We start from the raw sequence: 20,829 nt of genomic DNA on the forward strand, positions 1-20,829 counted from the left end.
AAGAGTATTACCCTGAGATCTAGGGGATCTGAGTTCAAGTTCCTCATCCTCTGGTGGCCTTGGGCAACTAATTCCCTCACTCTTTTTTGTTGTTGAAAGGATGGACTTCAGTGGACGAGAACACACTGCAAAAAAGCTGGGATACTAAGGCCCCATACAGACAGGCCAAAATAAAGCTGCTTTGGGTCACTTTGGAGGTATGCTGTTTACATAATGCATGTATCCTAAAAGTCCGGAGGCTGTGCCAAAGCCACGCTCCAGTTTTGAGGACTGGAGTGTGGCTTTGGCACAGCTTCCGGAATCTTAGGATGCATGCATCTTTTAAACAGCATACATCCAAAGTGACCTGAAGCAGCTGTATTTTGGCCTGTCTGTATGGGGCCTAACATACCTGAAAATAAATCGGCACTCCTGATTCTCAAACACTATTTTGGGATATCAGCAAAGAAACAAGCAAAAACCATCTGGACTCACCACACAGGCAAGGGTCCCATCCCGCTCCACAAAGCACTCTGCTTTCTCGTGGCATGGGCTGAGTTCACCATTGGGGCATCGCCGTTCTGTCTTGTTCCGGCAACCGGCGGTCTGGTCCCCCACGAAGCCAGTCTTGCACAACCCACATTTGTAGGAGCCCTGTTAGAAGATCATGCTTAGTTGGGGAAATATTCTGAAGACCAGCCAAATAGCCAAGCACATTTCCATCCCACTACTCTTACCCCACGCTTTCCTTGGAGAATGTGTAAAACCTGTCCCATTGTTTTGTGGAGCTCAAGGTGCAACTAGTGCTTTGCAGATTTCCCCTGACCATCTACTCTAGTCTTTGGAATAACAGGGAGGACAAGTGGTCAAGAGTCTGCAACTAAGCCCCACCAGGAACAGCTATCAGGGTATGTTTAGTATGGAAAAGAGCGGGAGAGGATAGGGTAGCCATAGGTAGATACATGAAGGACTGCGATGTAGAAGATGGAGAAAACGTGTGCACTGGACTATTACCCGGGTGTTGATGCAGATGGAATTTGGAACACAGGCTCTGGCTGTTCCCGATTCGCATTCATTGATGTCATTACAAACCTGTTTGAGGGAGAGAAAAGGACACATGAGAATGGAGAAAAATCTTGTGCGCTTGGCAACTGTTGATGATCCACATTTGGGGGACACAGTCTCTAGCTCAATGGTATAGTACACAAGGGTTTCTATGCAGATGCTCCCAGTCCCAACCCTTAGCATCTACACTCAAATTCAAGGTGGGGGACCTCTTTACACCTCCACAGTGGCAGGATTCAGTTTCAGAAAAGTTCTCATGGGCCACATCCCAGTAGTGGATGGAGTCAAAGACAAAAAAAGCTGGAGCCAAAAAATCCATATTTTATTTTCAAACTCTTCAAGGCAAGAAGCTAAGCCTCAGGGAAGATAGTTACGCCTTTTAGAAAGGAAAAGAACCCACCCATCTAAAGGGCCACAACTGATGCTGCAGGAGACCAAATTTAGTTCTAGGGCCTGAGTTTCCCTCTCTGTTTGGTTTCTATTAGGATCTAATCCTGGAAGCTTGGATTGACTCATTCAAGGAAGACACAGCCACCCTGAGTCTGGAAGACCCAAATTTGGAAGACTTGATAACTGGGATCTTAGAAATTTCTCATTCCACAGCAGTGGTTCTCAACCTTCCTAATCCCACAACCCTTTAATACAGTTTCTCATGTTGTGGTGACCCCTCAACCATACAATTATTTTCATTGCTGCATGCAAATATATGTTTTCCAATGGTCTTAGGCGACCCCTGTGAAAGGGTCGTTCAACCCCCAAAGGAGTCCCAATCCACAGGTTGGGAACCACTGTTCCACAGGGTTTCGCATTCTTCATCCATAAGGTCACCATAAGTCAGAGTTAACTTGAAGGCAATTGGGGTTAAATGAGAACAAAAAGGTTTGGAAAAGGTTCTTTTCCACTACTCTTACCCCACACTCCCCTTGGAGAAAGTGTAAAACCTGTCCCATTCTTTTTATAGAAAGTTTCCCCCTGACCATCTATGCTAGTATTTGGAATAACAGGGAGGACGAGTGGTCAAGGGTCTGCAGCCAAGCCCAGGGTTCTCACAATCGTCCAGGAGACTGAGAATTGTAGTCCAAAAATGTAATGCTTCCAAGCTCTGAAGAAACTGATAATAGTTCCTCCTGATCCAACTGAGTAATACTGGGATAGACTGAAATCTTTTAGCATGTGCCCCAGTCTGTCTTACGAGAACAACTGAGCAACATAATGTCCCTAAATAGAGGACCAGCAGTCCAACCTGTACTTAGAGTGTTAAACTATAGGGCCATTCATATTATGGAAACAAACTGGTTTATTTCCATGACACTCACACTCACCCTGACCACAATTGATGCAGTTTCAGGGGGGGGGAGATGCCAAAAAGTCCACTTAAACTGGTACATTTGGCACCAGACCTCTTAGCAGTTCTTTTTTAAAGAGCAGCAATGATCCGCATCTTCGCTACTATTAGTACACTACCAAATTGATTCGGATTGCACTACATCATTCCCGGAAATGGAGGCACCTCCATTTTAAACCGATACAGTGGCAAATGTGAACAGCCACAGGGTTAAAATGGCATGGAAAGATTCGATCGTGGCAAACATAGTGGGAACATGGAACCGTTCTGAATCAGTTCTGAATCGGTGCAGAGACACGAATCTCTTTATTCAAAAAAGTAAGTGTGAATGACCCTTATGGATGGAGGAGATGGAAGTTCATATCTGCACTGGACTGCTAACTTCACTGTGTGATCATGGGCCAGTCACTCTCTTTCTTTCTGTCACCATCACCTACTTGATAGGGTTGTTGTCAGGTTTCTAAAACACGGAGAACCCATATATTCTGCTTTGGACTCCTTGAGAGAAAGGCACAATCGAAATGAAAAAAAAAAGCATACAACTAAATAAATTTCCCCGTTTAACGCAATGCCAAGCTGCCTGCCTTTCCAATCTGTTTCCTTCTGCAACCCTGCCTTAATTCTCTTGATAGTTCCTTGGAGTTAACTGAACACTGCTGGGGTGCATTGAAGTGCACTCTTTGGTGCACTATCCGTCAAGAATGTAATCCACATATATTTTATAAACTCTCAAAAAAGAGACCTTTTTTAACACAAAGTAATTATTAAGCGATCACAGCAAACACCTCCTTCCCAGATCCTCCTAGTAGTTACCTGCTTGTTAGCCCTGGCAAAGGCTAAGCCCACTCCTTCATGCACTGGCCCAGTATAACCAGGTGGACATCTCTCACACCGAAAACCAGGCGATGTGTTGACACACTGGACTCTAGGGAAGCAGGGATTTGCTGTACACTGCAACGAATTAAAGAAAGAAAGAAAGAAAGAAAGAAAGAAAGAAAGAAAGTGTAAGGGAAATATAATGTATGCATACATAGTGCCTTGCAATGAATAGGGAATGAACATTTACAAGAAGACTATCAACAACGCGATATAAGCTTATGACTTGGGTTCCCCCCCCCCCCCAATAACCTTATCTTTGATTGTATACTGAAATTTTAGTAACTTGGTAAAAGTAACTTTGAGTGATTCTATAGTAACTTTGTAAGAAGCAGATCCACGGAAAAAACGTTTTGAGAAAGTAAAGATTGCTGTTGATTTAGTGCAATTTAAATACGACCCAAGGTAAAAAGAAAATAACGAAGTTGAGTGTTAAAAGAAAGGAATTGGTTTTCAACCATTATGAATGTAGAAGGTTTTTATTCTTACAAAAATAACTAACTACTAGAAATGACTAGTATGTAAACAATACAATGTGCTATGTTTTATTTGTATGTTATAAATGTTATGAATAAAATATGAAAGCAAGATTTAAAAACAAGAAACAAGATTTAAAAACCATTAAAAATACCCTGCAAAGGTGGATTGTTTTTCACACATGACAGAGTTAATGCGACATTAACACAAACAGAAAGTAGACAAAACCCACCGTTTTTTACTTTTGGGATTTTCCAAAAGTAAAAAAGGAGCGGGTTTTGTCTAGTTTCCGTTCAGGTTAATGTCGCGTTAACTCTCATTAACACTAACGTTGTCTGAAAAACTACTTTTCCCCCCTGTTAAATCTAGTTTCTGTATGGGATCCGTCCCGTGCGATAACTCCATTTTATTTATCCAAGCCAACTGTAACTTTAGGGACGTGTGTGTTTTATGTCTCACCCAGGCTACTGTGGGAAGGGAGGAACATGCAGCAGAGAGTGTTTTGTTTTCAGAAAAAGAGCCCGCAGGCATTATTTGCCCATCGGAAGGCATCCTGACCTCATTAATGTCCGTGCAGTGAGTCCCGTTGCCAGTGTAGCCCAGAGGACAAGCGCCGCAGCGGAAGCTGGTGGGCGTATCGGTGCAGGTGACCCCAGGGAAGCAAGGGTTGGGGTAACATCGGTTAAGGGGTGTCACGCTGATGAGGTGCCCAGTCGCTCCTGTATTCATCCCTGGGAAGAAAAGAAGACAAAGAAAAGAGAGAGATGACACCTTCCATTGCTTGATACAATCGAGCCAGTTGGACACCTGGCTGAATGACAGATTTCTACGTGTGAAAGGGATCTGGGAGTCCAAGTAGACCACAAGTTGAACATGAGTCAACAGCACGATGCGGCAGCTAAAAAGGCCAATGCAATTTTAGGCTGCATCCATAAAAGTATAGTTTCTAGATCAAGGGAAGTAATAGTGCCACTCTATTCTGCTTTGGTCAGGCCTCAACTGGAATATTGTGTCCAGTTTTGGGCAAAACAATTCAAAAAGGCCGTTGAGAAACTGGAGCCAGTGAAGGGTCTGGAAACCATGAAGCCCTATGAGGAGAGCTAAGTATGTTTAGCCTGGAGAAGAGAAGGCTAAGAGATGATAGGATATCTCTGTTTAAATACTTAAAGGGATGTCACATTGAGGAGGGAGCAAGCTTGTTTTCTGCTGCTCCAGGGAATAGGACACAGTGGAGCAATGGAGGCAAGGTACAGGAAAAGAGAATCCAGCTCAACATTAGGAGGAACTTCCTGACAGTAAGGGCTGTTTAGAGGAACACACTCTTCCTCGGAGATTATGGTGGAGTCTCCTTCCTCAGAGGTCTTTAAATAGAGGCTGGATGGCCATCTGTCAATGGGGATGCTTTGATTGAGAGTTCCTGCATGGCAGAATGGGGTTGGACTGGATCAGGGCCCTTGGAGTCTCTTCCAACTCTAGGATTCTATGATTCTAGGATGGTCGGAGACTACAGTCCGCCTTCTGTATCGGCAGACTTGCCATCCATGGATTTAACCATCCAAGGACGGTGAGCCCCCATTTTTCTTAATGGCAGTGCATGCACACAGCCGCATTAGCAGCCACATGCGTGCAGCCCCACCACTTGCTAAAATGAGACTTGAGCATGTGTGAATGATGGTATCCATGGGGAGGGTCCAGATATGGAGGTCTGACTGTATAATTTCACTGTTCTGTCGCGTGTTGCTCATGTTCTCCACCTTGCTTTCCCTTGTGTCCAAAATACATCCACATACACACATCCCATGCGCTAACTGGGAACAGGATAAAGTATTTGAAAACATTGAAAAATGTGCTTCCTGAGTGTCATGAAATGTTGATAAGAAGAACCCTGGAATAGCAAATATCTTCTTTGCCTGGAACTTACTGTATATACTCATGTATAAGTCTAGAGATTTTAGTCAACAAATTGGCCCAAAGAACAGAGTTGACTTATCCATGGGTAATGTAAGAACTGTACTTTAATTCTAATAGTAATGATAATAAAAAAAGGAACCATCGTGGGGTGAAAGGCAAGAATATAATCTGTCCTGGAAGCACTGATCTCCTTCTATTCCCTCATCCATCCAGCCTTTAGTATGAATACATAAAGTTATGCCTGCTGGAATTTTGTAAGTTCTGCGGCATCGTTCTCCTTTGCTTTGCTCTTTATATCCTAAATTTTACCCTCGACTTATCCATGGGTCATATCAAAATCCATAACTTTGGCCCCAAAAATGTATACCTGAGGTTGTCTTATAGTTGAGTATATACAGTATTCAGTGCAGGATGCACAAGATGCTTTGTCTCCCGCAACTTGGAGGCAGAATAACACTGGAGTTTATCAGACAAGGGGAATTGGAAGGATAATCCGATGGCAATCTGAACGCAATCATGGGGTTTCACGTTATTGCGTGATAACCCCCTACACACAAATTCGGGCAATGGGAAGTCAGTCCAAGCGCAGTCATGGGGTTTCACGTTATTGACTGCCACACACAAATTTGGGCAATGCCATGCTGGTTTTGGGCAATGGGAAGCCAGTTCGAATGCAATGAGCATTCACGTAATTTCACTAAACTAGGGACTTTACGTAAATGCATTCTGGCCCCACTTTCTTTTCATTCGAAATTAAGAGAAATTCCTCACGTGTGATAAACTCCATTGTTACTCCGCTTTGATTTTTCCTAAGTTTCAGCATCAATGAGGTGGAAACAGCAGCAGACGCCCAGTTCTGCATTGCTGGGCAATAAGAGGCCGCACCTCAGGTGGAGTTAGCAACACCTGGATGGATGCACCTGGGAGTAAGAAAACAGAAGCCAGGTTGCAAAAGAATCCCTTATACTCTTCTCCCTTGCCGTCGTTTTAGGTATTTATTTATCACAATATTTATAATCCCATCATATATCCAAAGATCAGCTAACGATAAAATAAATTTAAATCCATAAATAAATTAAAAATATATCAAATAGTATATTTGATATATACAGTTAAAACCATTTTATTTAGTACAGGCATAGAACATATGGCTCCTGGATAAAATCAGTTAGGCTTTAAGGCTTTAATAAAAAGCCAGGTTTTAACTTGGCATTGAAATGATGTCGATTTTGACCATTAGATAAGTATATATTTGAGTAAATTGTTTTTAAAGCCGACTGTTTTGGAGTTATTTTAATGGTAAGTCATTACGTTATCATTTCGTTGCTTTCTGATTTTAGATTGCACGCCGCAGGTAGGTTTTTATCTGTCTCTTGCTTGATGACTATGTAAAGTGCTGCGTAAAACTTACTGTGCTATATAAGTAAACAACAACAACAACAATAATAATAAATGATGCCAAGCCTTTTGCAAGATGGCTGGCAGGAGGAGAGAGAAATCCTCTGGGCACCTTAGCAGTGATGTATTTCAGACAGAGGCTGGATGCCCAACCTTTTTAATACCTCGCCAATTCCCTCATAAGTCTATGCAGGATCAATAAATCTACATTTTGAAGATAACTGGGAATGTATAGACTCTGAACACATTCCTTCCTTGGAGTGTAATGGAGTCTCCTTCCTTAGAGGTCTTTAAACAAAGTTGGATGGCCATCTGTCAATGGGGATGCTTTGATTGAGAGTTCCTGCATGGCAGAATGGGGTTGGACTGGATGGCCTTTGCGGTCTCTTCCAACTCTATGATTCTATGATTCTATGGAAATTCAGGAAGGATATTTATTCTATATTTAAAATATTCTATATTTAAAAACAGTTGGTAAATAACAAGATACGGAATAAGATGTATAGACATCTCTATTATGAACGGATAGGGGAGGAATGCAGAAATAAGTGTAAAAGAAACCAACAAAACAGGAATAACAACTGAAAGAGGTGGAATAAAGAAAGATGTTGTATATATATATATGCTCTTTACTTATTGATATCCCACAGAACTGAAATTAGGAAAGGGAGATGTAGGACGAATAATACATAGGAGTTGGCACTTTACTATCTATTGTATACATAAGGGCATGCTATATTTATTTTTGTTTGCTTATGTGCTGGTTTAGTTTTTGTATTGCTTGACCATTTCGTGTTTTTTCCACAGACATAAACACACACACATGATGGAGAAAAACTAATAAAAGTGACCTATTAAAAACAGTGTATGCAGGATAAGATGCATGCACCATTCGACTGACTTACCACAAGCATCACATTCCATGACTGTGTTCTTCAAGAAGGTGATCTCCTTGATCTAGGAGAAATCGCAAAGAAACAAATGGGAAAGCAAGTTTATAGCTTCTGGTGAACGAGTTTCAAATACACACAAAAAGTTGTCTTCTGCCAATGAACTCTGCAAATGGTCAAGGCCTGTTGCAGCTTCCCTGTGAGGAAAGGTTGCAATGTTTAGAGCCTCTTAGAAAAAAGGACAGAATGGAAAGAAAGGAGGAACTTGAATGATAGAGATGTAGACAATGGAAACCAATGGGGACTCCAATATTGGTGTTTTTCCGGATTCGTGGGGGTGGTCCAGAGCAGATCTCCCGCGCGTCAGAAGGGACGACTATATTCCCATGCCTCCTACAGGTTGTTTGAGGTCATTTGAGGTGCATTAGGGGCTCTGAGAGCCCCCAAACTGGGTCTCACACTGCGATAAACCTCCAAGATATAGCCATGTTAGTTTGTAAAACCAGTATGCAGAGAGATCTTGTAGCGTGTAGCACCTTTGAGATTAACTGAAAGAAAGACGTTGAGCGTGACTTTAATCTACTTCCTCAACTCACACTATGATCAATTCCAGAACTATCCCACAAGTATCCTGTTGTTGACAATGAACAGACAGTAGCACTATGAGAATATACTTTTCCATGCAGTTTTGCAGTCACGCTATAACAACAAACCAGTAACACTATGATGGTGCTTTAGCATTCCACAACCGAAAGACACTTTCCGTTTCTAGATTGTGAAAAATTATTCTGGGAGTTTACACAATAGTGCAATTGCATCATTGTTAGCTTCAGCACATGTGCAGTGGCGCAAATAAAGTGTTATTGGCAAGCCGTTCCCAGGGTTTCCCCATCAATATGATATTAGGGTGCTCAACAATGGCTCCTTTTCCCCCTGGAGAGAAGTGACCAGTGAAGTGTCCAGTGGGGCTCTGTCCTGGGCCCAGGGCTATTCAACATCTTTATCAATGACTTGGAGGACAGAATTGGGGGCATACTCATCAAATTTGCAGATGACACCAAATTAGGAGGAATAGCTAATACCCCAGAAGACAGGATCAAAATTCAAAATGACCTGAATAGACTAGAAAGCTGGACCAAAGCTAACAAAAAGAAATTTAACACGGAGAAATGTAAGGTACTGAACTTAGGGCAGAAAAATGAAATGCATAGATATAGGATGGGGGACACCTGGCTTGAGGAGACTTATACGTGTGAAAGGGATCTTGGAATCCAAATAGACCACAAATTGAACATGAGTCAATAGTATGATGCAGCAGCTAACAAGGCCAATGCAATTTTAGGCTGCATCAATAAAAGTATAGTGTCTAGATCAAGGGAAGTACAGTGCACCTGTGTTATATGCGGGTGCATTTTACATGGATTCCAGTATATGCTGGAAGCCACAACAGAAGTGAGGGAGGTGTGCGCCAGAAGCATGTGCCCTGTATGCCACCGCCGCGCCTCCGCAGGCACAAGCCCCATTCATTTGAATGAGGCTTGAGCATCCATGTTTTTCCTTTACGCGGGGGGATCCAGAAAGGATCCCCTGCGTAAGGGAAGGGCAGACTGTAATAGTGCCCCTCTATTCTGCTCTGGTCAGGCCCCACCGGGAATATTGTGTCCAGTTCTGGGCCTCACAATTCAAAAAGGCCATTGAGAAACTGGAGCCATGTGTCCAAAAGAGGGTGACTAAAATGGTGAAGGGTCTGGAAACCATCTCCTATGAGGAACGACTTAGGGAGGTGGGGATGTTTAGCCTAGAGAAGAGAAGGTTAGGAGGTGATATGATAGCTCTGTTTAAATACTTGAAGGGATGTCATACTGAGGAGGGAGCAAGCTTGTTTTCTGCTGCTCCAAAGAATAGGACCCAATGGAGCAATGGATGCAAGCTCCAGGAAAAGAGATTCCACCTAAACATTAGGAACTTCCTGAGAGTAAGGGCTGTTCGACAGTGGAACACACTCCTTCCTTGGAGATTTTGGTGGAGTCTCCTTCCTTGGAGGTCTTTAAACAGAGGCTGGATGGCCATCTGTCAATGGAGATGCTTTGATTGAGATTTCCTGCATGGCAGAATGGGGTTGGACTGGATGGCCCTTGCGGTCTCTTCCAACTCTATGCTTCTATGATTCTATGATACTTGGTTATTCACAAGAGAAGTACTGGATGAGCACGACATCATGTGAAAATCTTTGCACAATAACGATGCGCGAGTTTGGGTTTGTTTGTATTTTTAAAGGCATTTAATTGAATCCAGAGCTTGTTGTAAAACCCGGTCAACGCAGCCCTCTGAAAAGTGGAGATTTTCCTTCTTCTGCCAAAGTCATATTATGGGTGGGAGGGGAGAAGAAGGAAGGTTTGTACATTGCAAAGGAAATGAGCAGCACCTTTGTGCCACAAAGCAAAGCGTGTTCCAAGCCTTCTTTTAGAGGAGGGAAATGCATAAAAAAGGATTTTTCTTAAATGTCAAAGAAGAAAAAGAGTACAGTTGCAAGTCAATGGGGAAGTCAGGGGAGTTGTTGATGAGATCCCCTTATTTCTGGGAAAGGGGTTATGTCCTGCTTTTCCACCAAGGAAATTAAGGTTGTGTATATGGCTCTCCTCCCCAGGCACTGGGTTTTATTGTCACAACAGCCCTGTGAGGTAGATCGGGCTGAGAGACTGACTGACGCAAGGTCAGTTTCTGAGTCTCAAGGTTCAGGTTCGAACAAATCCCAGCCTTGCGTTATAACCACTATTTATCACAGACTTTGGAAGGCATTCACACTCAGTTTTTTAGTCTCAAGGAGATGCGGATCAGCCACACTGACGCATATCGGGATCACTGTTCCCATTATGTTTTGGGTTTACGAATCAATCCGAGTCATTTTAACCCTTGTGATATTCATACATGCCATCGTTTCGGGATTAAAATGGATCCACCTCCGTTCCCTTGTACGATATGGAATGATCCAAATCAATTTGGAAGCGTATTCACACTGCCAAAGATGCGGACCGATGTGGATCCGTCAGGAAAACTCAGGAAAAAACATGGTATCGAATATCCCAGGTTAAGTGGGTTTTTTTGGTAGCCTACTACTCCTGAGGCTATGGCTCCCATTTAGCATCTCATATAATTTGGACCAGGAAGGCCATCCTTAAATTATTAATGTTTATGGAACATGGCCCTTCCAGTTTTGGCTGCAGAAAAAAAGAACTTCTTCTGTTACCTTTTCCCCCCCGGTATCTTCTAGCAAATACATAAGATACCATTCTAAAGCTCTACTTGGGAACTTCCTTTAAAGAGGTGCAACTAGTCTTAATCTATCACCATTATAAAATGTACAGAAAAAGAGTACATGGGATAAAGATTCTCCTAATCCTTCCCCACAAGGGCATATGTGATCCCTGTGCTCAATTTGCTGGAAACATCCCTCTAATACAAAGGAAAGGAATCATTGGCATTGGAGATGATCAGACGGGGGACGTGACGTCCTTTTCTCATCCTTATAGCGTGACCATGAAAAGATTTTCATACGATGTCACACTTATCCTGTCAGCATCCCGTCATTAACCTGCAAATGACCACAATCACGCGAAAGACTTTCACATACCATCAAGCTTAATTTGTCATTGCCCTGATATTGAAGTAGAATTGTCCCATTCTTGCCCTTCATTTTGTATTAAGCAAAGAACGCATTAATGTAATTCCACTTCACTGTCAGTTTAATGACAGGATCAAAGTAAATATGTGAATGTCTTTCACGCAGTCGCTGTCATAAACAGGATAAAGACGGGATTTGCTCTGTTCCCATGTCTGATGATCTTTGTTGTTCCTGCTAAATTGGCATAGTTGGGAGTATGAATCTTGGATTATTCTTCTTGGGTGACTAAAATGGTGAAGGGCCTGGAAACCATGAATCCCTATGAGGAATGACTTAGGGAGCTGGGGATGTTTAGCCTGGAGAAGAGAAGGTTAAGAGGTGATATGATAGCCTTGTTTAAATACTTGAAGGGATGTCATATTGAGGAGGGAGCAAGCTTGTTTTCTGCTGCTCCAGAGACTAGGATCCTGAGCAATGGATGCAAGCTCCAGGAAAAGAAATTCCAGCTCAACATTCGGAGGAATGTCCTGACAGTAAAAGCTTTTCGACAGTGGAACACATTCCTTCCTTGGAGATTTTGGTGGAGTCTCCTTCCTTGGAGGTCTTTAAGCAGAGGATGGATGGTCATCTGTCAATGGGAATGCTTTTACTGAGAGTTCCTGCACAACAGAATGGGGTTGGACTGGATGGCCCTTGCGGTCTCTTCCAACTCTACGATTCTATGATTCTAGATTCCAAGTCCTGGCCCTGTAAGGAGTCTATAACACTCTCTTCCCAAATTCAAGGTGCAGAAGAGGTTGCCTTGCGAATGGATGAAATCGGTCTGCCAGAAAATGTTGGAGAGTATGAAGGTATGGGGGGAAGCCAAGCAAGAGCTGGGTGGAGAGGAATAAAAGCCTCATGGTCAACTTCCAGAGCCCTCCCCACTCACATCAAGTTTGTCCTGGCACCACGACGTTGTCTGCTTTTCCAGTTTAGCTGGCAAGGAGGGCAGCAATCCGGGCGGAAGAAAGAGAGACTGGAATGTGGTGTTACACAAGAGGCAGCCGGACAAAGCAGACTCCGGCAGGTCCAAGGACAAAACCGCCTCCTGGAAAGTGCCCAAATGACTGCAGATGTTGTGTTTGTGTGTGTGCCTTCAAGGCACCTATTGACTTACGGTGACCCCATGAATTTCATGGGGTTTTCTTAGGCAAGAAATCCTCAGAGGTGGTTTTGTCATTTCCTTCCTCTTAAATACAGAGGTACTGTCAGCCCCTCCACATTCGCAACTTGGACTTTTGTGGATTTGATTATTCACGGATTTGACCAATCTCTAGGAATCTCTAGGTCCTCCAGCTCAACTCTATGGGCAATGTCTGCAGAAACCAAGCTGGAGGGCCTAGAAATTCCTAGAGAGAACACTTCACTAAGCATTTGTAGGTCCTCCAGTGCAAGTCTATGGACAACCTCTGGCAGATGTTGAGCATTAGAGTTGCGCTGGAGGGCCTACAAATGCCTAAAAAGGGGTTGTTGTTTTTTTTAATTTGTGTTTTTCCCCACATTCATGGCTCTTGTGTTCCTAACCCTAGAAAATGTGCAGCCACAAAAAGCTAGACCTATAATCTCACTTGCCATGTACACATTTTTAATAAACAAAAAATAACAGACAAAGAAGAATAGAAGGTAAGATTAAAATCTATTGCTTTTCCTTCTATTCTGCTTAGTATCCATAATGCTTTTTGAATACTTTCTTATAGAAGAGATACCTGGCGTTGATGCTAGAACAGACCTGCTGAATGAATGGGAATTTGCTAAGTCAACACTTATTTAAATTCTGTTTGTGCAATGAGTTTAAGCTAATTACAATTAGATTTAGGCCTTTGCACTTTTAACTGGTTGAAAGAATTTTTAGGCTTCACTGTGCTACATATTGATGTTTAAGGGGATTACTACATGTGTTTATTATATCAAAATTTTTCTTTGTGCGTATGAAATCCTACAATCCTTTTCCTGGACCATGGACAGGGCGATATATTTTTAACCAGAAAAATGAAACATTGGCAGACACGAAAGGATGTTGGATCTAAGCAAAACCTATACACAGGGCAGTCAGTTGTGCGCTTAAAATAGAACAAATCAGCAAAATAAAACCTACTCTGTGAAGAACTGGACTCTTAAGTCAAAAATACTGTGTTTGTGGAGTGCTGATTTAAGACAGGTAAATAAATAAAGGTCCAGTACTCAAATAGCATTTACAAAACTCATACAGGCATTTCCAACTGGTAAGAGATTTTGAAGCAGGAGAGAAATGCTTGTGTGCCACATGGAGCATACAGCAGTTCTACTGACTGCCAGTCCATTCTGGACTCAGTTCAAAGTGCTGGTTTTGACCTATAAAGCCCTACGCTGCTCAGGTCCAGGTTATTTGAAGGACCGTATTATTGCTTATGAACTAAGCCCATGCTGTGAGATCGGCTGGGAAGCCCCTTGTCTTTCTCCCGTTGCCCTCAGCGTTATACCTGGCAGGAACACTGGAGAGACAGGACCTTCTCAGTGGTGGCCCCCAGGACCTGGAACTCGCCTCCCAGAGAAGTTAGATGGGCATCCTCCATCCTCCATCTTCCATGTTCTCTGTAGATTGTAGATTGTCAAGACTTTTCTGTTTCGACAGGCCTTTGAAGACTGATTGTACAAGGCTTGGCCTAAAGAATGTGCTGAATTTTATATTTCGTAACGATGGCCAACTGATTGGAAACCATCCATATACATCCCCATCCACAAAAAGGGAGACACAAAAGACTGCTGCAACTATAGGACCATAGCACTAATCTTCCACGCAAGCAAAATCATGCTCAAAATTCTGCAACATAGACTCCAACCATAAATGGAGAGAGAGATCTCAGGAAAGGTAGAGGCACCAGAGACCACACTGCAAACATACAATGGCTAATGGAGCACACCAGGGAATGCTAAAAGAAAATCAGCATGTGCTTTATAGATTATAGCAAAGCCTTTGACTGCATAGATCATGAAAGGCTATGAAATGCCTTTAAAGACATGGGAGTGAAAACACATCTAATAGTCCTGAGGAGGAATCTGTACTCAGGACAAGAAGCTACTATCAGAACAGAACATGGAGAAACAGAATGGTTCCCAATTGGCAAAGGGGTCAGATAAGGCTGCATCTTATCATCCTACCTGTTTAACTTATAGGCAGAACATCTTGTAAGAAAAGCATGCCTGGACATTGAAGAAGGAGGAAGGAATATCAACAATGTAAAGTATGCAGACGACACTATACTGCTAACAGAAAGCGTCAAAGACCTGGAACAACTACTAAGAAAGTCCAAGGAAGAAAGTGTAAAAGCAGGCTTACTGTTGAACATGAAGAAAACAATAGATAATGACCATGGACAATCTACGCCAATTCAACCTCGACAATTAGGAAATAGAAACAGTAAAGGAATTTACATATCTGGGATTGAACATTGATAGAAACGAGGACTGCAGCCAGGAAATCAGAAGAAGATTAAGAACGGGGAGAGCAGCTATGAAAGAACCAGATCCAAATCCTAAAATGCAAAGATATATAATAATAATAATAATAATAATAATTTTTATTTATATCCCGCCTTTCCAATTGCATGATCAAGGCGGCTTACAAGACAAGAAACAATAAAATACAAGTAAAACATCACAATATAAAAAGTTTAAAAACATCATTACTAGGGGTAGGAATGGGAATCTATACAAATCACAATTCACTAGGGGCAAGAAAAAGACAATATATTGCACTAATCCGGGGTCGAAAAACAGAGGGCAAGGAGCAGAGAAAAAACACTATTACCTAAAGTGAAAAAGCCAACTGGAATAGATGCGTTTTTAATTGTTTCTTAAAAGAAACTAAAGATGCAGAGGAACGGAGCTCTACAGGGAGCTTATTCCACAATGAGGGGGCGGCGATAGTGAAAGCCCTCTGTGAGGTCCTCACCAAATGGGATTTAGGGACCTCTAACAAATTGGTCCCAGATGTTCTGAGTGTGCGGGGCGGATTGTGTGGGGAGAGGCGGTCCTCCAAGTACCCTGGGCCCAAGCCATTTAGGGCTTTATAGGTCAAAACCAACACCTTGTATTGAGCTCGGAAGCGAATGGGTAGCCAGTGGAGATCTTTTAAAATAGGTGTTATGTGGTCTGTCCTGGAACTACCAGCGACCAGTCTGGCTGCCATATTCTGCACCAATTGAAGCTTCCGGGTTTGGTACAAGGGTTGCCCTATGTAGAGCGCATTGCAGAAATCCAGTCGAGAGGTTACCAAAGCATGTACAACAGTTTCAAGGTCCCCTCGGTCCAGGTAGGGGCACAGCTGGCGTATCAGCCGAAGCTGATAACTAGCACTCCTGATCGTCGCGTCCACCTGAGATGTCAGATGAAGCGACGAATCAAGGAGTACTCCCAAGCTGCGCACCGAGTCCCTCAAGGGGAGCGTGACCCCATTCAGGACAGGCTGACAAATCTCACCACCCGGAACCGAGGGACCTATCACCAGTACTTCCGTTTTCCCTGGATTCACACTGAGTTTGTTCTCCCTCATCCAGCCCATTACCGACGCCAAGCAGGCATCTAGAGGAGAGATGCCATCCTTAGTTACTGCATCAGTCGGAGACACAGAGAAAATTATTTGGGTGTCATCAGCATACTGATAACACCGCGCCCCGTGTCTCCGGATGATCTCTCCCAGCGGTTTCATGTAGATGTTAAAAAGCATAGGGGATAAAATCGCTCCCTGAGGGACACCGGATGTAAGTGCCCTCTTATCGGAGCGACAATCCCCCAGCTCCACCATCTGGAATCTACCCGAGAGGTAGGACCGGAACCACTGCAAAGCAGTGCCCCCGATACCCAACTCCCCCAGGCGTTCCAGAAGGATACCATGGTCGATGGTATCGAAAGCCGCCGAGATGTCCAAGAGCACTAACAGGGACACGCTTCCCCTGTCCATGCTCAGACGGAGGTCATCAACTAAGGCGACCATGGCAGTCTCAACTCCATAGCCCGCCCGGAAGCCAGTTTGAAATGGGTCCAGAAAATCGGTGTCATCCAAGATCGATTGAAGCTGGAAGGCGACTGCTCTCTCGATCACCTTCCCCAAAAAAGGTAGCAGCGAGATGGGCCGATAGTTGTTATGAATCAGGGGGTCTAAGGAGGGTTTCTTGAGCAAGGGTTTAACCACTGCCACTTTCAATTTAGATGGAAACTGACCCTCTCTTAGAGAAGTATTAATGATGCGGTGCAACATAGTCAGCACCGCATCTCCCCCCTGAGCTGCCAACCATGAGGGACAGGGATCAAGAGAGCACGTCGTCTTCCTAACGCTTCGAAGGATCTTGTCCACTTCATCGGTACTAACAAACTCAAAGCGATCCAGTATAACTGGGGCCACGGATGCTTCGGACGCCTCTCTTACAGGACCTGCATAAATACTGGCGTCAAGATCAGCCCTGATCTGAGAGATTTTATCTGCAAAGAAGTTATTAAAATCATCACAGCAGGCTTTAGATGGTACCAGAATAGGGCTCAGGGAGGGAGGGAGCTGAGTCAGCTCTCTCACAACCCTGAACAGCTCTGCTGGACACGACTCTGCGGACGCAATACGTGCAGCATAGAACGAATTCTTAGCTGCACCTATTGCCACTCCATAGGCCTTCAAATGAGAGCGAAGGAGTGTCCTGTCAGATAAACGCTGATGTCTTCGCCAGTTACGCTCTAGTCGTTGCACAGCCCGCTTCCTTACTCTAAGATCTTCCGTATACCATGGTTGTTTATTAGGAGCAGGCCGGTAAGGACGCTTGGGAGCGACACTGTGTATAGCCCTGGACAGGTTGGTATCCCAGATATTAGCCAGGGCATCAACAGAATCGCCGTCAGAACCAGTCGCATATCCCTCTAGGGCTTCTTGGAACCTTTTGGGTTCCATCAGCCTTCGAGGGTGGACCATCCTAATGGGTCCGCCACCCCCGGGGGAGCTTGAGGTAGAAGCCTTGATTCGAGCCTCAACCAAGAAATGATCCGTCCATGACAAGGGAGAGATGTTTGAGATCTCTACCCACGGAACCTCCATGTCCGTACTAAAGATCACATCAAGGGTATTACCAGCGCAATGCGTAGGCCCTGAGACTAGTTGAGACAGGCCCATGGCTGTCATGGTAGTCATGAACTCCCGAGCAGCACCTGTTGGAACTTCACTGGCCTCGAAAGGGATGTTGAGGTCTCCCAAGACAAGAAGTCTTGGGGACTCCAACACCAGTTCCGAGACCAGCTGTGTGAGCTCGGCCAGGGAGTCTGTTAGCGCACGGGGTGGCCTGTAGACCAACAGAATCCCCAGACTGTCTCTAGCCCTCAGGGACAGGTAAATACACTCGATGTGATCTGTTTTCTGGACTGGGATCCTGGTTAAGGAGAAGGTGTTTTTATGGACCAAGGCAACACCACCACCCCGTCCACCTAACCTGATCTGGTCCTTAACTGAGAACCCGGCTGGGAGGGCCTGGGCCCACACTGCCTCGCCCTCAGGCCCAAGCCAGGTCTCAGTAATGCACGCCAGGTCACAGTTTTTGTCCTGCAAAAGATCATAAATGATGTGGGTCTTGCTCTTTATGGACCTGGCGTTGCATAGGAGCAGAGACAGGGTTTGTGGTACGACTGGGCTGAACCCCAGGCCTTTTTGGTTAGGAAAGTGGAAGGCAGGGGAGATAGATATTATGCATCGATCTCTCCTTCCATTTTGACATAAACCCACTTTCCTACTGCCATTCCTCCCCTTGCCCCGCACAACCTCAATAGGCGCTCCAATTACACATGCATCCTCCATAACAGCTGGTATCTCACATCCCACGTCCACCCCCATACCTATTACTAACCACAATACCCCCAAACAGAGAAAAGCAAAAAACGTCATTCCCTAACAATAGAGCAAACCAAATTACAAAAGCCCCTACACACAACCAACAAGATTTTATCAAAACTGAAGATTCCCAATCTTCCCTCCCAAAGGATCCTGGCGCGATGTCACGAAGTCAGGGGGCGGACACCAACGTCTTCAAAAAAAAAAAAAAAAAAGGCAAAGTCCTCCCCACAGCTGGAAGCTCTCCTGCCCAGGTGTCAAGGGGCATACGTCGGCGTCCTTCGGGGCCCGGCAAGCAGGGATTTTATGGAGGAGAAGCTGCTCTCACCAGCTCCTCCCTCCCTCAGAGGTGCCGTTTGGGGGCAAGGCAAAGTCCTCCCCACAGCTGGAAGCTCTCCTGCCCAGGTGTCAAGGGGCATACGTCGGCGTCCTTCGGGGCCCGGCAAGCAGGGATTTTATGGAGGAGAAGCTGCTCTCACCAGCTCCTCCCTCCCTCAGAGGCGCCGTTTGGGGGCAAGGCAAAGTCCTCCCCACAGCTGGAAGCTCTCCTGCCCAGGTGTCAAGGGGCATACGTCGGTGTCCTTCGGGGCCCGGCAAGCAGGGATTTTATGGAGGAGAAGCTGCTCTCACCAGCTCCTCCCTCCCTCAGAGGCGCCGTTTGGGGGCAAGGCAAAGTCCTCCCCACAGCTGGAAGCTCTCCTGCCCAGGTGTCAAGGGGCATACGTCGGCGTCCTTCGGGGCCCGGCAAGCAGGGATTTTATGGAGGAGAAGCTGCTCTCACCAGCTCCTCCCTCCCTCAGAGGCGCCGTTTGGGGGCAAGGCAAAGTCCTCCCCACAGCTGGAAGCTCTCCTGCCCAGGTGTCAAGGGGCATACGTCGGCGTCCTTGCGCACAAAAGTCAGAATCGTACAAGCCACTGTATTCCCTGTTGCCATGGATGGATGTGAGAGATGGACAGTTAAGAAACAAGATAGAAAAAAAATAAATCCATTGGGGATGTGCGGCTGGAGAAGAGGGCTGAGGATGCCGTGGACAGCCAAAAGGATAACTAAATGGGTCTTAGAGCAGATCAAGCCATAAATTTCCCTGGAAGCCGGGATGACAAAACCGAGGCTGTTGTACTTTGGACACATCATGAAAAGGGAGGACTCACTGGAAAAAACAATAATGCTAGGAAAGGTGGAGGGAAGCAGAAAGAGAGGAAGGTTGCATGCTAAATGGATGGACTCTATTAAAGAGATCATAGATATGAATGTACAGGAACTAAGCAGAGTAATGGAGAACAGGGGCTCTTGGAGATGTCCAGAGTTGAGATCCGCTCAAGAGCAGTTAACAACAACAACAAATGTTTATTGTGCTGGGTTTCCAGCGCTTCGATGGCTTTAACTGGTTTTAATGTTTTGATCGTTTAATCACTTTATAACTTTTTGTATCTTGTGAATTTTAAGCTATTTTTTAAAAAGCTGTTGTTGAGAGAGACGACCACCTAAAAGTCTAAAGGACAGTTGGGCAGTTTAATGATTACAGCATAGCATGGCTAAAGCAATCTAAACTAGAGAGAGAGAGGAACAATGGGATTGTGAAAGATTAACCAGAACTGTGGAAACTTGCCAGGAAGGCAGGAAGGCAGGAATGAGTCAATAAACTGGTTTTGGGAGATGTTGAAAGTTAACCCAAAAGAAGATGCTGGTTAAGCTATGCTTGCATTTTTGGAATGTATAAAAGGTTTGAAGAAAGACAATTGGGTGTGACAGTCTTGGAATTGCCATCTAGGCAGCTGTCACCCCGTACGGAGAATAAAGGTGTGCTTATTTTGAGCTACAGTTCGGACTCCTGACTCTCTTTGTTGCTGGGTGCTCTAAGGACCCTTCCGGCATAGGTTGGGAGGGCTTGCTACCCTCCCCCTTCATTGTAAGCCACATTGCATCAGAGCTGGGGAAAAGGCAGGGTGGTATTATTGTTACTATTTGTTGACTGCGGGATATGCGTGCAAAGAGGTATTTCCAACAGAGCCATGAGGCTGTTTTTGCTTACCTGCTGTTTCAGCAATTCTGTGATTTCTCTCAGCACCTGGTTTGTCTCTCTCATCTCTGACAACATTTGGGGTGAAAAGTCTCCTCCTGCAATGAAACAAATGCCAGGTCTTAGGGGATGAGAGAACAAATCCCCTTCTGTGTCCTATGTAACTTCTGCCAACTTAGAAAAAGATGCCCCTATTTTTCTGCTTCTTCCATCCCTCTTCACTGTGTTGGAACAGTAGCCTAAACCCTTTTCTAGGATCAGTTTGTAGAGAGATCTTGTCGCACCTTTGAGACTAGCTAAAGAAAAAAGTTGGCAGCGTTAGCTTTCATAGATTTCAGTCTACTTCCTCAGATGCATTTGAC

At 44.5% G+C, this 20,829-nt stretch overlaps 1 protein-coding gene across 1 annotated transcript in view; it reads right to left on the bottom strand.

The window, feature by feature from the left end:
- COMP (cartilage oligomeric matrix protein) overlaps positions 1 to 20,565 on the bottom strand; it is a 37,821-nt gene extending 17,256 nt beyond the window's left edge. The window contains exons 1-6 of the mRNA XM_089535836.1: positions 20,480 to 20,565; positions 7,957 to 8,008; positions 4,301 to 4,473; positions 3,203 to 3,340; positions 994 to 1,071; positions 475 to 633 (exon numbers count right to left, since the gene is read on the bottom strand). Of these exons, the coding sequence (XP_089391962.1) occupies positions 475 to 633; positions 994 to 1,071; positions 3,203 to 3,340; positions 4,301 to 4,473; positions 7,957 to 8,008; positions 20,480 to 20,545 (666 nt within the window). The 5' untranslated portion in view covers positions 20,546 to 20,565. The remainder of the gene's footprint in view (positions 1 to 474; positions 634 to 993; positions 1,072 to 3,202; positions 3,341 to 4,300; positions 4,474 to 7,956; positions 8,009 to 20,479) is intronic.
- Between the last annotated feature and the right edge of the window lie 264 nt (positions 20,566 to 20,829).

The sequence above is a fragment of the Sceloporus occidentalis genome, unplaced genomic scaffold (genome assembly GCF_023333645.1).
Source record: "Sceloporus occidentalis isolate IW3139 unplaced genomic scaffold, rSceOcc1.0.p SCAF_8, whole genome shotgun sequence".
Taxonomy (NCBI): Eukaryota; Metazoa; Chordata; class Lepidosauria; order Squamata; family Phrynosomatidae; genus Sceloporus; species Sceloporus occidentalis.